Below are 27,352 nucleotides of genomic sequence, written 5' to 3'. Positions count from 1 at the left end.
TCAATGAGATAATTTGTTCATCTACCTCGGCATCATTCTCCCCACACTAAACCCATATCCCTTGATATCTTCAATATCTAGAAACCAATGAATCTCTCTCTTGAAAATAGTTGATGACTGAGGCCCCACAGTCCTCAGGGGTTGAGAATTCCAAAGCTTCCCCGCATTCTTAAGTGAAGAAATCCCCCCACATTTTAGCTTTCTCTCCATCTTTCTACCTGTCACCCATAACCCTTGACCCCCTTGTCAATCACAAATCTGGCTAACTCATCCTGGAATATATTCAATGACCCTCAACCTCCACTGGTCCCTGTGGAAGAAAAATCCAAAAGACTAACAACTCTCTGAGGGAAGTCTGTAAATATATAACGTAGCCACAGTTCCATATTACAAGTCGATGGATTCTATTTAAAAATGAACCTGGATGGGTACTTGAAGGAAATAAATTTGCAGGGGAACGGAGTATAGAGGGGAATGGGTCTGGATTGTTCCAGCGGTCACGGGCATTCGGCCTCTGATCTTCGGGTAAGCGTTCTCCAAGGCGGCCTTCACGACACACGGCGGCGCAGAATCGCTGAGCAGAAACTGATAGCCAAGTTCCGCACACACGAGGACGGCCTCAACCGGGATATTGGGTTCATGTCACACTATCTGTAATCCCCACAGCCTGCCTGGACCTGCAGAGTCTCGCTGTCTGGAGACAATACACATCTCTTTAGCCTGTCTTGATGCTCTCTCCACTCACATTGTTTATATCTTAAAGACTTGATTAGCTGTAAGTATTCACATTCCAACCATTATTCATGTAAATTGAGTTTGTGTCTTTATATGCTCTGTTTGTGAACAGAATTCCCACTCACCTGAAGAAGGGGCTTGGAGCTCCGAAAGCTTGTGTGGCTTTTGCTACCAAATAAACCTGTTGGACTTTAGCCTGGTGTTGTTAAACTTCTTACTGTGTTTACCCCAGTCCAACGCCGGCATCTCCACATCATAAAACAAGCTGCCAGAGGTAGTAGTAGAGGTGGGTACAATTTTGACTTTTAAGAAGCATTTAGACAGTTACATGGGTACGATGGGTATCGAGGGATATGGGCCAAATGCGGGCAATTGGGATTAGCTTAGGGTTTTCAAAAAAAAGGGCGGCATGGACAAGTTGGGCCAAAGGACCTGTTTCCATGCTGTAAACCTCTATGACTCTGAGTTAGTGAGATTTTGCAAGCCCAGGCAAGTTGAGGGGGTTACAGATAGTGTGACATGAACCCAAGATCCCGGTTCAGGCCGTCCTCATGTGTGCGGAATTTGGCTATCAGTCTCTGCTCAGCGATTCTGCGTTGTCGTGTGTCGTGAAGGCCGCCTTGGAGAACACACCTTCATGACACACGACAACGCAGAATCGCTGAGCAGAAACTGATAGCCAAGTTCCGCACACATGAGGACGGCCTCAACCGGGATCTTGGGTTCATGTCACACTATCTGTAACCCCCACGACTTGCCTGGGCTTGCAAAATCTCACTAACTGTCCTGGCTGGAGACAATACACATCTCTTTAACCTGTGCTTAACCCTCTCTCCACTCACATTGTCTGTACCTTTAAGACTTGATTACCTGTAAAGACTCACATTCATAAGAACATAAGAAATAGGAGCAGGAGTCAGCCATCTAGCCCCTCGAGCCTACCCCGCCATTCAATAAGATCATGGCTGATCTGAAGTGGATCAGTTCCACTTACCCGCCTGATCCCTATAACCCCTAATTCCCTTACCGATCAGGAATCCATCTATCCGTGATTTAAACATATTCAACGAGGAAGCCTCCACCACTTCAGTGGGCAGAGAATTCCAGAGATTCACCACCCTCTGAGAGAAGAAGTTCCTCCTCAACTCTGTCCTAAACTGACCCCCCTTTATTTTGAGGCTGTGCCCTCTAGTTCTAGCTTCCTTTCTAAGTGGAAAGAATCTCTCCACCTCTACCCTATCCAGCCCCTTCATTATCTTGTAGGTCTCTATAAGATCCCCCCTCAGCCTTCTAAATTCCAACGAATACAAACCCAATCTGCTCAGTCTCTCCTCATAATCAACACCCCTCATCTCTGGTATTCCAACCATTATTCTGTAAATTGAGTTTGTGTCTTTATATGCACTGTTTGTGAACACGACTCCCACTCACCTGACGAAGGAGCAGCGCTCCGAAAGCTAGTGGCTTGTGCTACCAAATAAACCTGTTGGACTTTAACCTGGTGTTGTGAGACTTCTTACTGTGCTTACCCCAGTCCAACACCGGCATCTCCGCATCACCTCTCCTGTGGGCAGAGAAGATTTGGAAATTATTGTCAGAATCACCGCAATCTCCTCCCTTGCCTCCCACAGCAGGACTGGGGTACGCTCCATCTCGGCCTGGGGATGTATAAAATTTTAGGCCAGTAAAACCATTAATGGGGCGGCACGGTAGCACAGTGGTTAGCACTGCTGCTTCACAGCTCCAGGGTCCCGGGTTCGATTCCCGGCTCAGGTCACTGTCTGTGTGGAGTTTGCACATTCTCCTCGTGTCTGCGTGGGTTTTCTCCGGGTGCTCCGGTTTCCTCCCACAGTCCAAAGATGTGCGGGTTAGGTTGATTGGCCAGGTTAAAAATTGCCCCTTAGAGTCCTGAGATGCGTAGGTTAGTGGGTAAATATGTGGGGGTAGGGCCTGGGTGGGATTGTGGTCGGTGCAGACTCGATGGGCCGAATGGCCTCCTTCTGCACTGTAGGGTTTCTATGATTCTATGATTCTATGAATACCTCCCTCTCAATGTTAAGTTGTCGAAGTGAATCACAAAACCCCTGCCTGCTTTCTGTACGACTCACCTGATGAAGGAGCAGCGCTCCAAAAGCTCATGATTCCAAATAAACCTGTTGGACTTTACCCTGGTGTTGTGAGACTTCTTACTGTGCTTTCTGTAACTACATCATCCATCCCCACAGTGAATACAGATGCAAAATATTCATTTAAAACCTCACCAATGTCTCCCAGCTCTACATACGAATTACCACATTGCTCCCTAATGGACCCTAATCTTTCCGTGGTCACCTTCTGCCCTTAATATACTGACAGAACACCTTTGGATTTCCTCACAGATGTTGCAGAGAGGAGGAAGTTTAGTCTGTAGCTCATGGGCCAACTTCCGCATTCAGACAATGGAGACACTCTGATTGGCTGGAGGACAAGAGTCCTTCCGGTTGCCCAACTCATTGGCCAACACCTCAGTGTGAAGGTCAGGCGGTGGGCTCTCCCCCGTACATGCGCAGCTTCCCCTCTCCCTTGGACATGCGCAGTCCCAGGCCGCGGGGGAAGGGGGAGATCACCGAGCGGCTTCTCACTCTGGCCGGAGCTGCCAACCGGTTGCCTGGAAACCTTGGCTCGAGGAGGTGCAGGGGGAGGGGGGGTCAAAGGGTGGGGGCGGGGCCCGTTCTGAGGAGGTCGGTGCGGTTTTTCGCTGTGGCGCATTGGAACTATCGATCGATGAGTCGAGCGCCATATCCTGTTCTTATGAGGGCATCTTTCAGCGTCTGGAGTTATCTGTTGCAATCCTCCTCATCCGAGCAGATCCTGTGTATTCGGAGGGCTTGTCCATAGGGGATGGCTTCTTTAACGTGTTTAGGGTGGAAGCTGGAGAAGTGGAGCATCGTGAGGTTATCCGTGGGCTTGCGGTACAGTGAGGTGCTGAGGTGACCGTCCTTAATGGAGATGCGTGTGTCTAAGAATGCAACCGATTCCGGAGAGTAGTCCATGGTGAGTCTGATGGTGGGATGGAACTTGTTGATGTCATCATATCATTGTTTCAGTGGTTGTTCACTATGAGTCCAAAGGAAGAAAATGTCATCGATATATCTAGTGTATAGGATCGGTTGAAGGTCCTGTGCGGTGAAGAGGTCGTGTTGGAACCTGTGCATGAAGATGTTGGCATATTGAGGTGTGAATTTGGTCTCCATGGCTGTTCCGTGTGTCTGGATGAAGAACTGGTTGTTGAAGGTGAAGACATTGTGGTCCAGGATGAAGCGGATGAGTTGTAAAATTGCATCTGGAGATTGGCAGTTGTTGGCATTGAGAACTGAGACCGTTGCAGCAATGCCATCATCGTGGGGGATGCTGGTGTAGAGTGCCGAGACATCCATTGTGACAAGGAGCGCTCCTGGTTCAACTGCTCCATGTGTGCCGAGTTTCTGTAGGAAGTCCGTCGTGTCGCGACAAAAGCTGGGGGTTCTTTGTACAATGGGTTTCAGGATGCCCTCGATGTAGCTGGAGAGGTTCTCACACAGGGTCCCATTGCCCGATATGATGGGACGGCCCAGTATGGTGGCCTTATGTATCTTTGGGAGGCAGTAGAGATCTCCAACGTGGGAAGTACGTGGGATGAGAGCATGGAGAGTGCTCTGAAGGTCTGGATCAAAGGTCTTGATCAGTCTGTTGAGTTGACGGGTGTGTTCTTTGTCGGATCTGCGGGTAACTGTCTGTAGTGTTCCTGGCTGTTCAGTTGTCGGGACAACTCTTTGCAGTAATCCGTTCTGTTCAGTATGACGATGGCCCCTCCTTTGTCTGCTGGTTTGATGACAATATTGCGGTTGGTCTTGAGAGCGTGGATGGCGTTACGTTGTGCTTGGGTGATGTTCGGGGCTGTCTTGTGAGTGCGGCTGATGAATTTGGTGTTGACGCACCTCCTGATGGCTTGGGCATACATGTCAAGTCGAGGGCAGCGGCCTTCCGGAGGAGTCCAATTCAACTCTTTCCTCTTCGGATGCACTGCGGATCTCTCTGTCTGCTGTTCCGGTTCATTGGCTGTCTCATTGTGTTCGCTGTTGGCCTCTTGGGGTTTGTGGAAGAACTCCCGCAGCCTCATTCGCCTGATGAATTCCTCTGTGTCTGCTGCGAGACTGATGGGGTCTATTTTGGTGGTGGGGCAGAAATTGAGCCCTCGACTGAGAACTTCGATTTCATCTGGTTGAAGTGTGTAGTCGGACAAGTTGACAATGGACTTCCCTGCAGTGGTACTGTTTTCTACTGTGGTACCGGGGGAGGCTTGGTTGCTGCTGGTGGTGATACCGAGTTTCTCAAGTTTCCTGTTCTTGGTGTGCATGTAGATGGCGTAGTTCCTTTGTCTCGTCTGCTTGGCAGAGTTTCGCAGCTGGTCTGCGTCCTGAACGCAAGTTGAGAATAGGGACTCTATCTTGGTTTCCAGGACAGGAAGCAGTGAGCATGGATCAGCCTCAATCAGCACCGTCAGGAGAATTGGGAGGGTGAAGATTAGATACAGCAGAGTGAGAATGGAGGGAGAGTGTGTGGGATGGAGATTTACAGCTTTTGGGGAATGAGAGAGGAAAGAATGTTCCATAGAAACTAGAATTGTCTGTTCTGAATTTCTATCCTGCACTGACAGCGATGACTTTTTCAAACTCGTTTCACAGAATATCAGAAGGTGAGGATTAACATACAGAAATCTCAAAGCAAACGTCACGTCAACATTTGACTTCCTCACTCGATTCATCATGACCTGAATATTATCGGCCTTTGAATCCAGAAAGAGAAATGTTTCTCTGTTCTGTCTGTTACAGGAGATTTTAAACATCAGTGTGACTTGAAAAGCACCGACACACACACACCCGAGTGAGAGTGTTCCAGTGCAGTGAGTGTGGAAAGAGCTTTAACCAGTTACACAGCCTGAAAATACATGGCAGCATTCACAGCGGGGAGAGACTGTACCCGTGTTCTGTGTGAGATTTAACTGATTGTTTAACCTGGAGAGTCACAAGGACACCCGCACCATGGAGAAACCGTGGAAATGTGGGGACTGTGGGAAGGGATTCAGGTTCCCATCTCAGCTGGAAATTCATCGACGCAGTCACACCGGGGAGAGACCATTCACCTGCTCTGTGTGTGGGAAGGGATTCTCTCAGTTACCCAACCTGCTGAGTCACAATCTGACTCACACACAGGAGAGACCCTTTAAATGCTCTGACTGCGGGACTGGTTTCAAAAGCTCTCAGGATCTGGTGTCCCACCAGCGCATTCACACTGAGGAGAGGCCGTTCAGCTGCTCTCACTGCACAAAGAGATTTAGAACGTGATCCAACCTGAAACACCAGCGAATTCACACCGGGGAGAGTCCGTTCACCTGCTCTGTGTGTGGGAAGGGATTCAGTCGGATAGACAGCCTCCAGATGCGTCAGTGGGCTCACCCTGGAGAAAAGCTATTCACCTGCTCTGACTTTGGGAAGGGATTCACTCGGTTGTCCAACCTGATAAGACACCAGCGAGTTCACACTGGGGAAAGACCATTCACCTGCTCTCCCTGTGGGAAGGAATTCACTCGGTTATCCAACCTGATGAGACACCAGGGAGTTCACACTGGGGAGAGGCCATTCACCTGCTCTGACTGTGGAGAGGGATTCACTCAGTCATCCAGCCTGCAGACACACCAGCGCATTCACATTGGAGAGAGGCCATTCACCTGCTGTGTGTGTGGGAAGGGATTCACTCGGCCATCCCACCTCCAGACACACCAATGAGTTCACAAGTGATTAGCAGGGTTGGATTCTGCTGTTAATCACATCCAGGAATGAGCCACGTTCAGACAATGAACTTAAGAACTCAGAGCAGGAACAGGCCATTCAGCCCCTCGATTCTGCTCCACCATTCAATATGATCATGGCTGATCTCATCTCTACCTCAACTCCACTTTCTTACCCATTTTTCATAACCCTTCAACCCATTACTAATTTAAAAATGTTCTATCTCCTCAAATTTATTCAATATCCCGGCATCCACCACATTCTGGGGTAGTGAATCCCACAGACTCACCACCCTTTGGGAGAAGTACTTACTCACCCTCTCTATTTTAAATCCCTTTTAAATACTCCTTACCCTAAAAATGTGAACTCTCATTCTCGATTTCCCCACAAGAGGAAGCATCCGCTTTACATCTGCTTTGTCAATGTTTTTTTTATCATATTATATACATCAATTACAAGGGGTGGCTCGGTGACACAGTGGTTAGCACTGCTGCCTCACAGCGCCAGGGAACCAGGTTCAATTCCAGCCTTGGAGGAGCGAGTGTGAGGGCATATTATGTGTGTGTGTGTGTAGTGTGTGGTTTGCACATTCTCCATGTGTGTATGTGTTTCCTCTGGGAGCTCCGGTTTCCTCCCACAGTCCAAAGATGTGCAGGTTAGGCCGATTGGCCATGCTAAATTGCCCCTTGGTGACCAAAGATGTGCGGGTGAAGTGGATTGGCCATGCTAAATTGCCCCTTAGTGACCAAAGATGTGCAGATTAAGTGGATTGGCCATGCTAAATTGTCCCTTAGTGTCCAAAGATGTGCAGGTTTGGTGGATTGGCCATGCTAAACTGCCCCTCAGTGTCCAAAGATGTGCAGGTTAGGTGGATTGGCCATGCTAAATTGCCCTGTAGTGACCAAAATGTGCAGATTAAGTGGATTGGCCGTGCTAAATTGCCCCTTAGTGTCCAAAGATGTGTAGGTTTGGCGATTGGCCCTGATGAATTGCCCCTTAGTGTCCAAAGATGTACAGGTTAGTTGGATTGGCCATGCTAAATTGCCCCTTCGTAACCAAAGGTGTGCAGGTTACGTGGATTGGCCACGCTAATTTGCCCCTTCGTGTCCAAAGATGTGTAGGTTAGGTAGACTGGCCATGCTAAACTGCCCTTGAGTGTCCAAAGATGTGCAGGTTAGGGGGATTAGCCATGCTAAATTGCACCTTAGTGACCAAAGATGTGTGGCTTAAGTGGATTGGCCATGCTAAATTGCCCCTTAGTGTCCAAAGATGTGTAGTTGTGTGGATTGGCTATGCAAAACTGCCCCTTAGTGTCCAAAGATGTGCAGGTTAGGGGGATTGGCCATGCTAAATTGCCCCTTAGTGTTCACAGATGTACAGGTTAGATAGATTGGCCATGCTAAACTGCCCTTTGTGTCCAAAGGTTTGCAGGTTAGGTGGATTTGCCGTGCTAAATAGTCCCTTAGTGTCCAAAGATGTGCAGGTTAAGTGGATTGACCATGCTAAACTGCCCCTGAGTATCCAAAGATGTGCAGGTTAGGTGGATTGGCCTTGCTAAATTGCCTCTTAGTGACCAAAGATGTGCAGGTTAGATGGATTGGCCATGCTAAATTGCCCTTCGTGTCCAAAGATGTGAAGGTTAGGTGGATTGGCCATGCTAAACTGCCCTTAGTGTCCAAAGATTTACAGATTAGGTGGATTGTCCACGCGAAATTGTGCCTTATGTCCAAAGATGTGCAGGTTTGGTGGATTGGCTATGCTAAATTGCCCCTTAGTGACCAAAGATGTGTAGCTTAAGTCAATTGACCATGCTAAACTGCCCTGAGTGTCCTAGAATGTGCAGGTTGAGGTGGATTGGCCATGCTAAATTGCCCCTTAGTGTCCAAAGATGTGTAGGTAAGGGGGATTGGCCATGGTAAATTGCCCCTCCGTGTCCAAAGATCTGCAGGTTATGTGGATTGGCCATGCTAAATTGTCCCTTAGTGACGAAAGATGTGTAGCTTAAGTGGATTTACCATGCTAAACTGCCCTTAAGTGTCCAAAGATGTGCAGGTTAGCTGGATTAGCGATACTAAATTGCCCTTTTGTGATCAAGGATTTGCAGGTTCAGTGGATTGGCCGTGCTAAATTGCCCCTTGGTGTCCAAAGATGTGTAGGGTTGGTGGATTGGCCATGCTAAACTTCCCCTTAGTGTCCTGAAATGTGTAGGTTACAGGAATTGGCCCTGATAAATTGCCCCTTAAGTGTCTAAAGATGTGCAGGTTAGGTGGATTGGTCTTGCTCAACTGCCCCTTAGTGACCAAAGATGTGTAGTTACATGGATTGGCCATGCTAAATTGCCCCTTAGTGTCCAAAGATGTGTTGGTTAGGGGGATTGGCCATGCTAAATTGCCCCTCAGTGTCCAAAGATGTGTAAGGTTGGTGGATTGGCCGTGCTAAATTGCCCCTTAGTATCCTGAAATGTGTAGGTTACAGGAATTGGCCATCGTAAATTGCCCCTTAAGTGTCCAAAGATGTGCAGGTTAGGTGGATTGGCCATGCTAAATTACCCCTTAGTGTCCAAAGATGTGCAGGTTAGGTGGACTGGCCATGCCAAATTACCCCTTAGTGATCTAAGATGTGTTGGGGTGGGGGATAAGTGGGGCAAATACATGGGATTACTGAGATTGGGCCTGGGTAAGATGCTCTGCCGGATGTAGATGATCGAGAATAATAATGATACGAGATGTGAAGGAGTAAAATCCCACCCTGTAAGAATCCAGTTGGAATGACATGTTACTCACATAGGAATCAATGAATGGAATTAGTAACATAGCAACAGATCCAATTTCATCCTTTACCAATGATAGGAGGGTTGGGAAATGGTTTGTGAGTTACAATGCTGTTGTGGAGCCAGTCCAGTGTCCACACTTACAGGAGAGAGCACAGTGTGAGATATTGGACACACAGCAGTAGAGTTATTATGTGGGGCATCAAATTTCTACAAATACATAAAACGAAAAGCAGTGGCTGAAGTAAACATTCTCGATGAATGATGGAGTAGGCTTGAAGGGGCGAATAGCCTGTTCCTGCTTTTGGTTTCTATGTTTCTCTCCACTGTGCCAGCGTTCCATCCAGTGGCACGGTGGTTAGCACTGCTGCTTCACAAAAGCAAATACGCAACGGCTTTGGAATATGCTTGAATATGACTGACAGTTTGACAACAGAGTCAAGGGCATCAGGAGCAAACAATACACGAGGAAATGTAGAAGAATGTGACGGAGATTAGTTGTGGGTTATTGATAGGTTTTCTAAAGAGATTCAGAAAGGAAACAGCGAGTTGGAAAAAGCCCAGAATAAGCTCATCTACAGTTACATTGGAAACCTGTGTGCCTTACAGCTGAGTACAAAATACAAAAAGCAATGGGTACTGGTGGATGAGCTGCAGAATGGAACTAATTACTGGCAGGAGAGCATGTCTGCCCTGGACAGTCAGTTACATGGAACAAGGGGTAAATGATAGGGTGAGTGGTGCTCAGAAAAAAACTACTGCTGTTAGGCCAAATTCTGGAACAAGATATTGATTTACAGTCTTAAAATATCAGATCAAGTGATGAGTTCGAAGATGCCATGGGGACTTTGAGGAAGTGAATTCAGCCACAAAGAGACACCTCCCTGAAGCAGACCACTGTTTAGCTAAAATCGAACAACCTGAGACACAAATCTGTCACCAGTGAGCAGATGTAGTTGTTGTCTCCAAAACCAGGACCACTGAAAGCATTCCCCCCCTCTCCTCCGCCTCTCCTGTGTGATAAGGGAATGCTGGTGTGTGAGGTTAGCCATTACTTCCGCACCGTCATGATCCATAACCCTTACTCTAAGTTTATTTGCCCAATTGAAGGAATACTGTACATTTGAGTCAAGTCATTGTTGAAGCAAGGTGTTGCTTGCAAGCATCATAGGTTCAAAGAATTAGTTTGGAATGGGAATAAAAATGAATTTATTTTGAACTGCCATGAGTTTCGGTTTGAAATAAATTCAAACCGTACTAAAATGTGAAAGGAATGTATTTGGGTTTGAAATTATGTTGTTCAAGGTTAGAATTGTGAAGGCCAATTTGTTCCCAAAACACAAAGATAAGGCTGCAGTTTGGCAGCAAACCAGTTTCAACTTTCCAAAATATTTGAGTTAAAATTGTTAAGATTCGGTCAACAAGACATTTCACGAAGTGTTTCTTTCAACTTTGATTAAGTAGCAAATATTGGGAATTGAAATTGGCATTTAAAAAAAGGATAGACAAACGAGATGAAAGTTAATTGTTATAAATCTCAACACAGCCCTTGTTTTTGAATGTAACCCATGATTCACTGGGATCTTGGCCAGAATGTGGAGATGCCAGCATTGGACTGGGATGAACACAGTAAGAAGTCTCACAACACCAGGTTAAAGTCCAACAGGTTTATTTGGTAGCAAACAAGTATCATCTCACTAGCTGTTCTGTCTGGAGACAATACACATCTCTTCAACCTGTGTTTAATTCTCCCTCCACCCACACTGTCTGGTCCTTTAAGACCTGGCTGGCTGGATTCGCATTCTAATCAGTATTCTGCAACTTGATTTTGTGTCTGTTTGCACTGTTTGAGAGCACATTTCCACTCCATCTGACAAAGGAGCAGTGCTCCGAAAGCTTATGGTATTTGCTACCAAATAAACCTGTTGGACTTTAACCTGGTGTTGTGAGACTTCTTACTATCTTGGCCAGAGCCAGATGGATTGTTTGTGTTTTTTAAAACAGGTGATGCTGGTTTCCAGCTCCGAGTGAAGGCAGCAATTTTGAGAATTAAAGCAGAGAATAAAAGACTTTACCTTTCAGAAAACCACCAAGCCTGCTTTTGATATTGGAATTGATAAATATCTGATATGAATTGTTATTTCAAGCATTTAAAATGGAAATTATCTGACGTTTAAGGGAAATAACAAAGCTGATAATGCCTGGAATCAAACAGAAATGTTCAGTTTCTGTTTACAGATATTGTGAGAATATTTCATGATTTATTTGACTCTAAAGATTCTCCAGAACTCCTGAAAGTGTAGTTTAAAGCAATCCATACATTGGAGTGGTTATGAGCACTTGAGTGAAAGTGAAGTCTAGATGAGATGAATGAGTGACAGTTTTCTCTTGGAGATATTTTGTTTCTTTGTCGATGGACTATTTGAGAGAACTGAATTTGATAATCTGAATACCATCCGAGACATTGGGACTATCCAGGAGGAAATAAGCAAAGACATTGAGATGAAGAACCCCTTTAACACTCACTTTTGGCTTTCCTCTGAAGATTCAGACAGAATTATTGAATGGTGCATCCTTTGTAAGACAGTGGAATCCAGGATGATGAAACTGATTGGTAAAATACACAGCACAATCCCAAAAGACCTGATAAACCTTCCACAAATGCAAAACATTGATTTGTGGGAGAGGGCAGAGAGATGCCAACAAGCAGGACAAAAGGACGGCACGGTAGCACAGTGGTTAGCACTGCTGCTTCACAGCTCCAGGGTCCCGGGTTCGATTCCCGGCTCGGGTCACTGTCTGTGTGGAGTTTGCACGTTCTCCTCGTGTCTGCGTGGGTTTCCTCCGGGTGCTCCGGTTTCCTCCCACAGTCCAAAGATGTGCGGGTTAGGTTGATTGGCCAGGTTAAAAAAATTGCCCCTTAGAGTCCTGGGATGCGTAGGTTAGAGGGATTAGTGGGTAAAATGTGTGGGGGTAGGGCCTGGGTGGGATTGTGGTCGGTGCAGACTCGATGGGCCGAATGGCCTCCTTCTGCACTGTAGGGTTTCTATGATTTCTATGATTAAAATAAAATGAGTGACAACATTTAGCAGGGAGGGAAATGTGTGAAGATGGCTTATGAATGTGAGACTCCAACAGAGCATTAAAGAAGGAATTCGAACACTGATGTGAGATTGCAGAAGTGGTTTGTAAATTGGGAACGAACTAACATCTGAGAGTACACGGTGCAGCTGCACTGAAGAATAAAGGGTGGCACAGTGGTTAGCACTGCTGCCTCACAGCACCAGTGACCCGGGTTCAATTAGGGTCTCGAGTGACTGTGTGGAGTTTGCACATTCTCCCCGTGTCTGCATGAGTTTCCTCCGGGTGCTCCAGTTTCCTCCCACAGTCCAAAGATGTGTGGGCTTGGTTGATTGGCCATAGTAAATTGCCCCTTAGTGTCAGGGGATGAGCAGGGTAAATAAGTGGGGTTATGGGGATAGGACCTGGATGGGATTGTGGTCAGTGCAGACTCGATGGGCCAAATGGCCTCCTTCTGCACTGTAATGATTCTAGGATTCTAATGGGACTTGCTCAGCTACGTGACAAACAGCGTGACATGAAATGGTTAATATGACCTGAAGAGTAAGAAATCATTTTGAAATGATAAAGGCACTGATACATACTCCAGAGAAACTGACTGGAAGACAATATTAAAGTAAATGGAATTTTGGATTGGGACAAATGAAGACTAGGGACAAATAATACTTAATAAGAATTAATTACAAGATGGATACAGGTGAAGGGACAGCTTGTGAATTTTATCAAATCTATGCAATTTATATGTTATATGTTACCACTGCTTTTATATCTAATTATACCAGTTCAATTATATCTAAAAATGAGTTGTGAGAAGAAGATTGTAAAGGGAAAGAAAGGTAGCTACCTTGGACTAGGCCAATGACCAAACGGGGGGAAATGTCAGAGTGAATGAATAGAATTAGTAAAAGGGGTGATAGATGTAACACCTCTGCATTAGAGTAAAATCACTTGTTAGTCAAATGCTCCACATCAAGCTTCTAATATCAACAAGGTTGTTTACTTGTTTGAGGAACAAACAGTTTCTAGAAGACAGGCAAGTCTTTGGGTGAGGATTTAATAATAAACCTACAAAGTGCAAGATAGGAATTTTAGAACTAAAATTCCTATCTTGCCTCCGTAGGTTAATTAAGCATGTTCTCTCCAAGGGGAGAGGAGTGGGAGGGTGCATGGGTGGAAAGGTAAGAGGTAGGTGGGGGTTGGGGCGAAATGGGGAGCGGGTGGAGGAAGGGGTGGCCCGGAGAGGAGGCGTTGTCGGGGTAAAGGGAACAGGGTAAAGAGAAGGTGGAGATAATAGGAGGGATGGGGAGGGAGGGAGAGGTGAGGGGGGTGGGGAGGAGAGACGAGGTGAGGTGGAAGGGCAGAGGGAGGTGAGGGAAGGGTGTGTTGGGAGGGGCATATGTCAAATTAAGGAATAAATCCCAGGAGTTTGGAGACTAACTCTTTCCACATGAAGTGAACAAACTGTTTTGCTAAGGGGACTTTTCAATCCAAAACAATGACTCCCCACATCTACTATGTGTCAGGGCGGGGTCAGTGCGCCCCCCACCCGCACACTCCCAGGGGTTTGGTGTCTGGGCTCCGGATGGGTAATGGCGGCCGTATCTCCCACAATCCCTCGCGCTGCGGAGACCGCTATATCCACCGCGCAGGCAGGCGGCCCGGGACCGCGCATGTCCAAGGGAGGGGGTAAGCTGCGCATGTGCGGAAGCCGCCCTCTCTCCAACATTCATGCAGAGGTATTGACCAATGAGAAGAGTTGGAGGACCGGAAGGACTCTGGTCCTCCAGCCAATCAGAGCGCAGGCTTTGTGTTAATGAAGATTGAGCTTCAGACAGACTTAAACTTCCTCCTGTCTCCAACATCTGTGAGTGAAACACTTTCTTTTCTCCCCCCTTTCCATTTCTTTTCTCATTCTGGGGGAAATTGGGATCTTGCAGCAACTGAAGGGAAAGGAAGCGAATCCAGGGAGGCTGCAGACTCTGGAAAGGTTGGCCCAGGTCTCTCTCTCTCTCTTAAAGACATTGACATCCTTTGCTCCCTGTGTGGGAAGGGACTCACTCTGCTCTGCGGAGACGCCAGCGGCTTCAGACTGCTCTGTTGCCTTAAAAAACTTTTATCAGTAAAACTATTCAATTTTGCTGGACTTTTCTTGATTAGTTGATGCACTTTGGGGAAAGCGAGTGAGAGGGGTTCGAAGGCTTTTGAAAAGAATGTGAGATAAGATGTGATTGGGTTCTAGACATTGAAGATATCAAGAGTTTATATATGGGTTTAGTGTGGGGAGAATGATGCTGAGGTCGATGAGCCAATTATCTCATTGAATGGTTTAAAAGGCTCGATGGGCCAAACGGCTGACCACAGCTCCTATTTGTTATGGTCTCTGTGTCCAGGACAGGAAGCAGTGAGCATGGATCTGTCAATCAGCCTCAATCAGCACCTTCAGGAGAATTGGGAGGATGAATATTAGATACAACAGAGTGAGAATGGAGGGAGAGTGTGTGGGATGGAGATTTACAGGTTTTGGGAACTAGAGAGGAAAGAATGTTCCATAGAAACTAGAATTGTCTGTTCTGAATTTCTATCCTGTTCTGACACTGATGACTTTTGTGAACTCGTTTTACAGGATATTGAAAGAGGAATCACAGCCCGAAATCTCAAACGTCACATCTAGATCTGACAGAGTCATTTTCCTTGGGACCTGAATAACATTGCCCTTTGAATCTAGAAGGAGAAATGATTGTCCAGTCTGTCGATTTGAAAAGATTTCAAACATCAGTATGACTGGAAAAGCACCAACACACTGCCACACCCGAGTGAGAGTCTTCCAGAGCACTGACTAAAAAGCTTTAACCAGTTACGCAGCCTGAATAAATATCACCTCATTTCCAGCAGGGAGAGACTGTACACACATTGTGTGTGTGGACGAGGCTTCAACTGATTGTCCACCCAAGACAGAGGCATGGACACCTGCACCATGGATAAGCCATGGAAATGTGCGGACTGTGGGAAGAGATACAGAGCCCCATCTCAGCTGGAAGCTCATCGGCGCAGCCACACTGGGGAGAGGCCATTCATCTGCTCTCAGTGTAGAAAGGGATTCACTCAGTCATCCAACCTGCAGAAACACCAGCGAGTTCACACTGGGGAGAGACCATTCAGCTGCTCCCAGTGTGGGAAGGAGTTTAGTCATTTATTCAATCTGCGGACACACCAGCGAGTTCACACTGGGGAGAGGCCGTTCACCTGCCCTCAGTGTGGGAAGGGATTCAGTCAGTTATGTGATCTGCAGTCACACCAGCGAGTTCACACTGGGGAGAGGCCGTTCACCTGCTCTCAGTGTGGGAAGGAATTTAGTCATTCATTCAACCTGCAGACACACCAGCGAGTTCACACTGGGGAGAGGCCGTTCACCTGCTCTCAGTGCGAGAAGGGATTCAGTGACTCATCCAGCCTGAGGAGACACCAGCGAATTCACACTGGGGAGAGGCCGTTCACTTGCCCTCAGTGCGAGAAGGGGTTCACTGACTCGTCCAGCCTGCGGAAACACCAGCGAGTTCACACTGGGGAGAGACCGTTCACCTGCTCTCAGTGTGAGAAGGGATTCAGTGACTCATCCAGCCTGCAGAGACACCAGCGAGTTCACACTGGGGAGAGGCCGTTCACCTGCTCTCAGTGTGGGAAGGGATTCACTGACTCATCCAGCCTGCGGCGACACCAGCGAGTTCACACTGGGGAGAGACCATTCACCTGCTCTCAGTGTGGGAAAGGATTAAGAGCTTTGTCCGCCCTGCTGAGACACCAACAAGTTCACGAGTGATTCCAGGGGTTGGATTCTGCTGTTATTGTTTCTGCTCTCAATTACACCCAGGACTGCATTTTGTTCATTCTCACAGTTGGCCAATGGGATGGGGCAGAGGGTGACTTTAAGAACATAAGAAATAGGAGCAGGAGTAGGCCATCTAGCCCCTCGAGCCTGCCCCGCCATTCAATAAGATCATGGCTGATCTTTTTGCAGACTCAACTCCACTTACCCGCCCGCTCACCATAACCCTTAATTCCTTTACTGTTAAAAATTTATCTATCCTTGCCTTATAAACATTCAGTGAGATAACCTCAACTGCTTCACTGGGCAGGGAATTCTACAGATTCACAACCCTCTTGCTGGACTGGCTGGTCTCACGACTTTGCCTCCAGTGGGCTGATGCTCTTTGAGTCTTGTTGTGAATACCTGGTTTCAGATTTCACACGGATCACAGAGTGACCGGGTGTGAGGAAGTTCAGAGATATTTAATCAGCATTTCAGTTTGAAACTCCCCCAAATGCCCATCCAATTTCCTTTGTAATTGTTTATTGTCTCCACTTCCTCCACCCTCGTAGGCAGCGAGTTCCAGATCATTACCATTCGCTGCATCAAAATATTCTTCCTCTCATCCTCCTCAGTATCTGACCCAAAATCTTAAATCTGCACCCCCCTCGTCCTTGTCCCATCAGCTAATGGGAACAGCTTTTCTTTGTCCACCTTATCTAAACCTGTCAGAATCTTGTCCACCTCCATCAAATCTCCCCTCAACCTCCTTTGCTCCAAGGGGAACAACCCCAGCCTGACATTGACAATAAAGAACAAACTAACAGAATATGTTAATACCTGAAATCAAAATGGGAATGTTTAATTTCTGTTTTAAAGATATTGTGAATATATTGTCACATACAATAAAGAGATTTGAATAACTCAGCTTGGGTGTGGTTGAATGAAATATATCAATCTGGTATCCACCTGCAGTCTAGAGGAAGTCTGGAATGTGTAGCTGGAAATCCCTCCCTAACAGCACTGTGGGTGTACTTACACCTCAGGCATTGTAGCAGTTCAGGAAGGCAGTGTTGGGGTTGACCGAGGCAGCTACACACAGCCACATATTCTGTTATAATTGAAGGACTGCAGATTGAATGTGAGGCATTCTGGGACTGGACTATCTTGACCACATTCCTGTGACTGCTCAGTTTCTGCAATCACGGACCATTAAAGCTGCTCCGCAGGGCCCCCGACCGAGGACCTGGTGAGAATATTTACTCAGAATGAGTTAGCATTAAACTTATCGCAGGTCCGGCTGGTGTTCAGCGGCTGAGATTCCCGAATCTATAATCAATCAACAAACAGTACTAGGTGGTAGGTTAAGAAGCGTTCTCAGGCCTTGTTTAAATTATTTTATCATAAATTTGTGATAAGAACTGTGAGGGACTTGCAACCCAATAGTTGTTGAATTGACGGTAAACTCCAAGTAGCACTGGACTGAAAAGGGGGTCTGAGCAAGAAGTGAAGTGACCTTGGGCATTGTTTAAATTACATCATCATTGGCCAACTTCCCCTTTGTGACGTCACAGTGGAGTCATCCCTGAATCAGCCAATAGGAATCACTGTGCTGCGCGGTGATGTCTCCGGGTTCCAGTGAGCAGGCCCGGGCGTGTGGACCCGGGAGCCCCGCCCCCATCTGGGAGCCCCGCCCCCACCCAGGAGCCCCGCCCCCCCACCTATTGTTCCCCTCCCCCGACACCACATCGAGCCAAGGTTTCCAGGCAACCGGCTGATGGCTCCGGCCAGAGCGAGAAGCCGCTCGGTGATCTCCCCCTCCCCCTCCCCCCCGACCCGGGACTGCGCATGTCCAAGGGAGAGGGGAAGCTGCAGGGGAGAGCACGCCCCTGACCTTCTGAGGTGTTGACCAATGAAACGGGTTGGAGGACCGGAAGGACTCTGGGTCCTCCAGCCAATCAGAGCGCGGGTTTTGTGTGAATGAAGATGGAGCTTCAGACAGACTCAAACTTCTTGTCTCCAACATCTGTGAGTAAAACACTTTCTTTTCTCCCCCCTTTTCCATTTCTTTTCTCATTCTGGGGGAAATTGGGGACTTGCAGCAACTGAAGGGAAAGGAAGTGAATCCAGGGAGGCTGCAGACTCTGGAAAGGTTGGCCCAGGTCTCTCTCTCTCTCTTAAAGACATTGACATCCTTTAGCTCCCTCAGCTTGACACATTTATTTGCCTGGCTAAAAGGATGGTCTCTTTCCTAATGTTCCCAATTAAAGGGCTGGTTTCCCCAGGAGATGACTGACATTTAAGGGGAAAGTAAATTAATATAGAACAGAGATATGTCCAGTGTTAGATGGGACAGATTTACTCCTGGTCCTGTAATAAATGCATTTATCATTCCAGTCTTGTTATATAGTACTGTAGCTACATTATATATTTCCAGGCATAGAGTTATTACAGCACAGAAGGAGTCCATTGTACAACTCGAGTCTATCCTGACTCTCACAGTAACTTCAGTTTTTTTGCAGTTTTTTCATGATTTTCAAGTGACTTCATTTCAGTGTTAATGTAAGCTTGTGACACAAATTAATAAACAATCAAAACTAAAGTATAAACTGTCTGTTGAGTAATTCTGTCAGTCTGGAGTGGGTCCCATTCTGTAACCCTGCAGCACCCATCCAATCTCATTTAGAAATTATTGATCATCTCTGCTTGACTACCCCCCCCCCCCCCCCCGCAGGCAGCAAGTTCAAGATCATCATCAATCGCAACCCCCTGTATCTTAACCAACTGGAGTCATCCCATCCATTAAATATATTGTTAGTCCAGTCAGAAAGACCTATATCTGTCTGGCAGCCTGCATGGGGATTTCCAGCTCTCTGTGTCCAGGACAGGATGTGGAGATTACAGATGTGGAGATTACAGATGTGGAGATTACAGATGTGGAGATTACATCCAGGACAGGAAGCAGTGAGCATGGATCTGTCAATCAGCCTCAATCAGCACCTTCAGGAGAATTGGGAGGGTGAATATTAGATACAGCAGAGTGAGAATGGAGGGAGAGTGTGTGGGGTGGAGTTCACAGCTTTTGGGGAATGAGAGGGGAAAGAATGTTCCATAGAAACTAGAATTGTCTGTTCTGAATTTCTATCCTGTACTGACTGACGAATTTTGTAAACTTCTTTTGCAGGATATCAGAAGGTGAGGATTTACAGGCAGCAATATCAAATCAAACGACTCACCAAGACCTGACAGAGTTATTCATTTGATCTGGACCTGAATATCATTGGCCTTTGAATTTAAAAGGAGAAATCTTTTTCTGTTCTGTCTGCTTCAGAATTTGTTTTAACATAAATGTGACTGAAAAATCACTGAGACACAGATGCACCCGAGTGAGAGTGTTCCAGTGCAGTGAGTGTGGGAAGAGCTTTAACCAGTTACACAGCCTGAAAATACATGGCAGCATTCACAGCGGGGAGAGACTGCACCCGTGATCTGTGTGAGATTTAACTGATTGTTTAACCTGGAGAGTCACAAGGACACCCGCACCATGGAGAAACCGTGGAAATGTGGGGACTGTGGGAAGGGATTCAGGGTCCCATTGCGGCTGGAATCTCATTGACCCAGTCACACTGGAGAGAGGCCGTTCACCTGCTCTGTGTGTGGGAAGGGATTCACTCAGTTGTTCCAACCTGCTGAGTCACAATCTCACCCACACCAATGAGAGACCCCTTAAATGCTCTGACTGTAGGATTGGCTTCAAAACCTCTGGAGAGCTGGTATCCCACCAGCGCATTCACACTGGGGAGAGACCGTTCAGCTGCCCTCACTGCACAAAGAGGTTTAAAAGCTCATTCAACCTGAGAGACATCAATGAGTTCACACCGGGGAGAGACCGTTCAGCTGCTCTGTGTGTGGGAAGGGATTCACTCATTCATCCAGCTTGCTGAATCACAATCTCACAGCAATGAGAGACCGTTTAAATGTTCTGACTGTGGGAGCGGCTTCAAAAGCTCCCGGGAACTGATGGTCCACCAGTGCATTCACACTGAGGAGAGACCGTTCAGCTGCTCTCACTGCACAAAGAGATTTCGAATACCTTCAGCACTGCTGAAACACCAGCGAGTTCACACCGGGGAGAGACCATTCAGCTGCTCTGTGTGTGGGAAGGGATTCACTCAGTCATGCAACCTACGGGTACATCAGCGAGTTCACACCAGGCAGAGGCTGGTCACCTGCTCTGACTGTGGGAAGGGATTCACTCAGTCAGCAAACTTGGTGAAACACCAGTGAGTTCACAAGTGATTCCAGTTCTGGGATTATTCTTGTGAATCTTTCTTGCCCCTCCTTCAGTGCCTCTATTTCCTTTTTCTAAATGGAGATCACAAATAGAACGTAGAACAGTACAGCACAGGAACAGACCCTTCAGCCCACCATGCTGTGTCGAACATGACCCAAAATTAAACTAAACCCTTTGCCTGACCTTGGTCCATATTCCTCTATTCTCTTGCATAAGTGAATCCCTTCCCACACTGAGAGCAGCTAAGCGGCCTCTCTCCAGTGTGAACTCGCTGGTGTTTCAGCAGTGCTGAAGATATTCTAAACCTCTTTGTGCAGTGAGAGCAGCTGAACGGCCTCTCCTCAGTGTGAATGCGCAGGTGGGTCATCGTAGAAAAACTACAGCACAAAACAGGCCCTTCGGCCCCACAAGTTGTGCCGAACATATCCCGACCTTTTAGGCCTACCTATAACCCTCCATCCTATTAAGTCCCATGTACTCATCCAGGAGTCTCTTAAAAGACCCTATTGAGTTCGCCTCCACCACCACTGACGGCAGCCGATTCCACTCGCCCACCACCCTCTGAGTGAAAAACTTCCCCCTAACATCTCCCCTGTACCTACCCCCCAGCACTTGTGCTTATCTAAATGCCCCTATCCTATCTGCCTCCACCACCACCCCTAGCAGCACGTTCCAGACCCCTACCACTCTCTGTGTAAAAAAAACTTTAACCTGGTGTTGTGAGACTTCTTACTGTGCTTACCCCAGTCCAACGCCGGCATCTCCACATCATAAAAAAAACTTGCCATTGACATCTCCTTTGAATATTCCCCCTCTCGCCTGAAGTTCATGCCCCCCGAGTATTAGACAGTTCTACACTGGGAAAAAGATTCTGACTGACAACTCTCTGTCTCTCATAATTTTATAGACTTCTATCAGGCCTTTCCTCAGCCTCCGCCGCTCCAGAGACAACAATTAACAGGGGGTTGGAGTTTAAGAGCCGCGGGGTTATGCTGCAACTGTACAGGACCTTGGTGAGACCACATTTGGAATATTGTGTGCAGTTCTGGTCACCTCACTATAAGAAGGATGTGGGAGCGCTGGAAAGAGTGCAGCGGAGATTTACCAGGATGCTGCCTGGTTTGGAGGGTAGGTCTTATGAGGAAAGGTTGAGGGAGCTAGGGCTGTTCTCTCTGGAGCGGAGGAGGCTGAGGGGAGACTTAATAGAGGTGTATAAAATGATGAAGGGGATAGATAGAGCGAACGTTCAAAGACTATTTCCTCGGGTGGATGGACAAGGGTGCATAACTATAGGGTTCGTGGTGGGAGATATAGGAAGGATATCAGAGGTAGGTTCTTTACGCAGAGAGTGGTTGGGGTGTGGAATGGACTGCCTGCAGTGATAGTGGAGTCAGACACTTTAGGAACATTTAAGCGGTTATTGGATAGGCACATGGAGCACACCAGGATGATAGGGAGTGGGATAGCTTGATCTTGGTTTCAGATAAAGCTCGGCACAACATCGTGGGCCGAAGGGCCTGTTCTGTGCTGTACTGTTCTATGTTCTAACCCTAGTTTCTCCAGCCTCTCCTTATAGCTCGTACCCTCTAATCCAGGCAGCATCCTGATAAACCTCTTCTGTACCCTCCAAATCCTCTACATCCTTCCTGTAATGTGGCAACCAGAATTAAACACAATATTGTAAGTGCAGCCTAACCAAAGTTTTATAAAGCTGCAACATCCCCTGACTCTTGTACTCAATAAAGGCAAGCGTGCCATATGCCTTGTTTGCCACCCTGTCTAGTTGTGTGGCCAATTTCAGGGAGCTATGGACTTGAACCCCAAGATCCCTCTGTACATCAATGCTGGTCAGGGCTCTGCCATTTACTGTATACTTACCCTGAACATTTGATCTCCCAAAGTGCAGCACCTCACACTTGCCCAGATTATACTCCATCTGCCATTTCTCCACCCATATCTACAGTTGATCTATATCCCACCACATCCTTGACAACCTTCTACCCTATCTACAACTCCATTTGGCATAGTGTTTTCTGCAAACTTACTAACCCACCCATCCATGTTTGCATCCAAGTCACTGATACATATATCACAAACAGCAGAGATCCCGGTATGGATCCCTGCAGAACTCAACTCTTCACGGGGATCCAGCCAGAAAAACACCCTCCACCACTACTCTCTGACTTCTACGGGCAAGTCAATTCTGAATCCAAGCGGCCAAGTCACCGTGAATCCCATGCATCTTAATCTTCTGGATGAGCTGACCATGAGGGACCTTGTCCAAAGAACAAAGAACAAAGAACAGTACAGCACAGGAAACAGGCCCTTCGGCCCTCCAAGCCTGTGCCGCTCCTTGGTCCAACTAGACCAATCGTTTGTATCCCTCCATTCCCAGGCTGCTCATGTGACTATCCAGGTAAGTCTTAAACGATGTCAGCGTGCCTGCCTCCACCACCCTACTTGGCAGCGCATTCCAGGCCCCCACCACCCTCTGTGTAAAAAACGTCCCTCTGATGTCTGAGTTATACCTCGCCCCTCTCACCTTGAGCCCGTGACCCCTCGTGATCGTCACCTCCGACCTGGGAAAAAGCTTCCCACTGTTCACCCTATCTATACCCTTCATAATCTTGTATACCTCTATTAGATCTCCCCTCATTCTCCGTCTTTCCAAGGAGAACAACCCCAGTCTACCCAATCTCTCCCGGCTGGATGCCTGTGACTAGTGGTGTACCGCAGGGCTCTGTATTGGGACCTCTGCTGTTTGTGATTTATATAAATGATCTGGAAGAAGGAGTAACTGGGGTGATCAGTAAGTTTGCGGACGACACAAAACTGGCAGGACTTGCAGACAGTGAGGAACATTGTCAGAGGCTACAGAAGGATATAGATAGGCTGGAAATTTGGGCAAGGAAATGGCAGATGGAGTTCAATCCTGATAAATGCGAAGTGATGCATTTTGGTGGGAATAATGTAGGGAGGAGCTACACGATAAATGGAAGAACCATAAAGGGTGTAGAGACGCAGAGGGACCTGGGTGTGCAAGTCCACAGATCTTTGAAGGTGACGTCACAGGTGGGGAAGGTGGTGAAGAAGGCATATGGCATGCTTGCCTTTATAGGACGGGGCACAGAGTATAAAAGTTGGGGTCTGATGTTGCAGATGTATAGAACGTTGGTTCGGCCGCATTTGGAATACTGCGTCCAGTTCTGGTCGCCACACTACCAGAAGGACGTGGAGGCTTTGGAGAGAGTACAGAGGAGGTTTACCAGGATGTTGCCTGGTATGGAGGGGCTTGGTTATGAGGAGAGATTGGGGAAACTGGGGTTGTTCTCCTTGGAAAGACGGAGGATGAGGGGAGACTTAATAGAGGTGTATAAAATTATGAAAGGCATGGATAGGGTGAACGGTGGGAAGCTTTTCCCCGGGTCGGTGGTGACGTTCACGAGGGGTCATAGGTTCAAGGTGAAGGGGGGGAGGTTTAACACAGATATCAGAAGGACATATTTCACACAGAGGGTCGTGGGGGCCTGGAATGTGTTGCCGGGCAAGGTGGTGGAGGCGGACACACTGGGAACGTTTAAGACTTATCTAGACAGCTATATGAACGGATTGGGAATGGAGGGATACAAAAGAGTGGTCTAGTTTGGACCAGGGAGCGGCGCGGGCTAATTGTTCCTTGTTTCTCGTTTCAAGGCTTCATTCTATGATCTTCTTGCTGGTGCCAGTACAGAGCGAGACTGCGGATAGTTGGGAACCTGTCTCGGGGGCAGGGAATTCATATGGTGTTCGTGGAAGTGGAAATGACTAGGGTTGGGAAGCATTTTCCGATCAGGGCCATTGTGATCTCCTGGACTCGTTTCGATCGCCTCAGGGGGTCGGAGAGTAATTTCCCAGATTTTTTTTTTCCCCATATTGGCCCTGGGGTTTTTCACTCTGGGTTTTCGCCTCTCCCTGGAGATCACATGGTCTGGAATGGGGGGGTGGGGGTGAGTTAATAGGTTGTAATGAACAAAGCATCGTAGCTGTGAGGGACAGCTCGGTGGATAGGATATTGGTATGTAGATAGGCTGGAAAATTGGGCGGGGATCCTGGATTCAGGATTCAATCCTGGACCGGGGAGCGGCGCGGGCTTGGAGGGCCGAAGGGCCTGTTCCTGTGCTGTATTGTTCTTTGTTCTTTGTTCTCTCCTCATAACCAAGCCCCTCCATACCAGGCAACATCCTGGTAAACCTTCTCTGCACTCTCTCCAATGCCTCCACGTCCTTCTGGTAGTGCGGCGACCAGAACTGGACGCAGTACTCCAAATGTGGCCTAACCAGCGTTCTATACAGCTGCATCATCAGACTCCAGCTTTTATACTCTATACCCCGTCCTATAAAGGCAAGCATACCATATGCCTTCTTCACCACCTTCTCCACCTGTGTTGCCACCTTCAAGGATTTGTGGACTTGCACACCTAGGTCCCTCTGTGTTTCTATACTCCTGATGACTCTGCCATTTATTGTATAACTCCTCCCTACATTATTTCTTCCAAAATGCATCACTTCGCATTTATCCGGATTAAACTCCATCTGCCACCTCTCCGCCCAATTTTCCAGCCTATCTATATCCTGCTGTATTGCCCGACAATGCTCTTCGCTATCCGCAATTCCAGCCATCTTCGTGTCATCCGCAAACTTGCTGATTACACCAGTTACACCTTCTTCCAAATCATTTATATATATCACAAATAGCAGAGGTCCCAGTACAGAGCCCTGCGGAACACCACTGGTCACAGACCTCCAGCCGGAAAAAGACCCTTCGACCACTACCCTCTGTCTCCTATGGCCAAGCCAGTTCTCCACCCATCTAGCCACTAGCCTTACTAAAATCCATGTACACAACATCCACTGCTCTACCTTCATCGATTACCTTTGTCACCTCCTCGATAAAATCAATCAAGTTACTAAGATGTTGACAGTGCTCCTAGTGTGGTCTTGTAATGAAAATATAGGCTGGTTCGGTGAAATATCGATAACAGATAGAATTGATATCTAATGAGGACTTTAGCAAGGCCTTTGACAAGGTACTGCATGGTAGGTTGTGGCATTAGGTTAAATCTCACGGGATCCAGGGTGAGGTAGCCAAATGGATACAAAATTGGCTTGATGACAGAAGACAGAGGGTGGTTGTCGAGGGTTGTTTTTCAAACTGGAGGCCTGTGACCAGCGGTGTGCCTCAGGGATTGGTGCTGGGTCCACTTTTATTTGAGATTTATAATAATGATTTGGATAAGAATTTCGAAGGCATGGTTAGTAAGTTTGCAGATGACACCAAGATTGGTGGCATAGAGGACAGTGAAGAGGATTTCAACAGGATCTTGATCAATTGGGCTTGTGGGCTGATGAATGGCAGATGGAGTTTAATTTAGATAAATGCGAGGTGATGCATTTTGGTAGATTGAACCAGGAAAGGACTTACTCAGTTAACAGTCGGGCGTTGGGGAGAGTTATAGAACAAAGAGATCTAGGGGTACAGGTTCATAGCTCCTTGAAAGTGGAGTCACAGGTGGACAGAATGGTGAAGAAGGCATTCGGCATGCAGGGTTTCATTGGTCAGAACATTGAATATCGGAATTGGGACGTCTTGTTGAAATTGTACAAGACATTGGTAAAGCCGCACTTGAAATACTGTGTACAATTCTGATCAGCCTTTTAAGAAAGGACATTATTAAACTGGAAAGAGTGCAGAAAAGATTTACTAGCATGCTACCGGGACTTGATGGTCTGAGTTATAAGGAGAGGCTGGATAGACTGGGGCATTTTTCCCTGGAGCGTTGGAGACTTCGGGGTGGCCTTATAGAGATCTATAAAATAACAAGGGAAATAGATCAGTTAGGTCGTCAACATCTTTTCCCAAAGGTAGAGGAGTCTAAAACTAGAGGGCATAGGTTTAAGGTGAGAGGGGAGAGATACAAAAGGGTCCAGAGGGGCAATTCTTTCACACAGAGGGTGGTGAGTGTCTGGAACGAGCTGCCAAAGGTAGTAGTAGAGGCGGGTACAATTTTGTCTTGTAAAAAGCATTTAGACAGTTACGTGGGTACGATGGGTATCGAGGTACATGGGCAAAACATGGGCAATTGGGACTAGTTTGGTGGTTTTAATAAAAAGGACAGCATGGACAAGTTAGACCAAGGGCATGTTTCCATGCTGTAAACCTTTATGACTCTATGACTTTATACTTTAGAATTGAATACAGGGCCCATTGTTACTAACGGGGAAAGAAGGGTTAAAACCCTGACCCAGAACCCTTTCACACACACGTGGACATCTCTGAATCTGACACACACCAAATGGAACGTTACACAAGGGGCTGGAATTCACTGGAATTTCTTAACAACCTTTCAATAGAAATGTCCTGGTACAGACTGTGACAAAGGGCACAACAGACAGCAAGAACCAGGAGGAACCTTTAACCCAGAGAATGTTAATAACCTTGTTCAGGACACCGGTGCCAGGCACAGGAGGATCCCAGGAAAAACGGAACATTTAATTTCTGTCTGTTTCACAATTCTAAATGACTGATTCTTTAACGAAGGAATGTTTAAAAACACCATTGTGATATTCCAAGGTCAGTGTGTCTGGGAAAGGGGCACACTGATGTGTTTTTATTTTAAACAGGAGGATCCATTGAAAAGCAGCTCTGGACGATACGAGCACCTCCTGACCTTTCAATTCATTTCAAATCACCCATCACTTTCCGTGGAATATTCTTTATTCTTTCCTGGGATGTGGACACTGCTAGCAAAGCCCCAGCACACGTTGCTCAGCTCCTAATTGCCCCTGAACGGAGTGAGTTGCTCGGCCATTTCAGAGAGGCAG

At 47.1% G+C, this 27,352-nt stretch overlaps 2 protein-coding genes across 2 annotated transcripts in view; one reads left to right on the top strand and one right to left on the bottom strand.

Moving 5' to 3' along the window:
- Nucleotides 1–27,352, bottom strand: part of LOC144480928 (uncharacterized) — a gene marked incomplete at its 5' end in the record, with an annotated part of 96,983 nt that overhangs the window by 53,102 nt on the left and 16,529 nt on the right.
- LOC144480805 (uncharacterized) lies at nucleotides 14,201–17,124 on the top strand. Its single transcript, XM_078200408.1, has 2 exons — nucleotides 14,201–14,257; nucleotides 15,017–17,124. Exon 2 carries the CDS (start codon nucleotides 15,353–15,355, stop codon nucleotides 16,208–16,210), a length of 858 nt encoding a protein of 285 aa, XP_078056534.1. The 5' UTR covers nucleotides 14,201–14,257; nucleotides 15,017–15,352; the 3' UTR covers nucleotides 16,211–17,124.

This window comes from Mustelus asterias, chromosome 30 (genome assembly GCF_964213995.1).
Source record: "Mustelus asterias chromosome 30, sMusAst1.hap1.1, whole genome shotgun sequence".
Taxonomy (NCBI): domain Eukaryota; kingdom Metazoa; phylum Chordata; class Chondrichthyes; order Carcharhiniformes; family Triakidae; genus Mustelus; species Mustelus asterias.
This window is presented reverse-complemented; position numbering and strand designations above follow the sequence as displayed.

Coding starts and splice junctions, on each gene's coding strand:
- LOC144480805 (XM_078200408.1), top strand. CDS start 15,353: ATGGACACCTGCACCATGGATAAGCCATGGAAATGTGCGGACTGTGGG.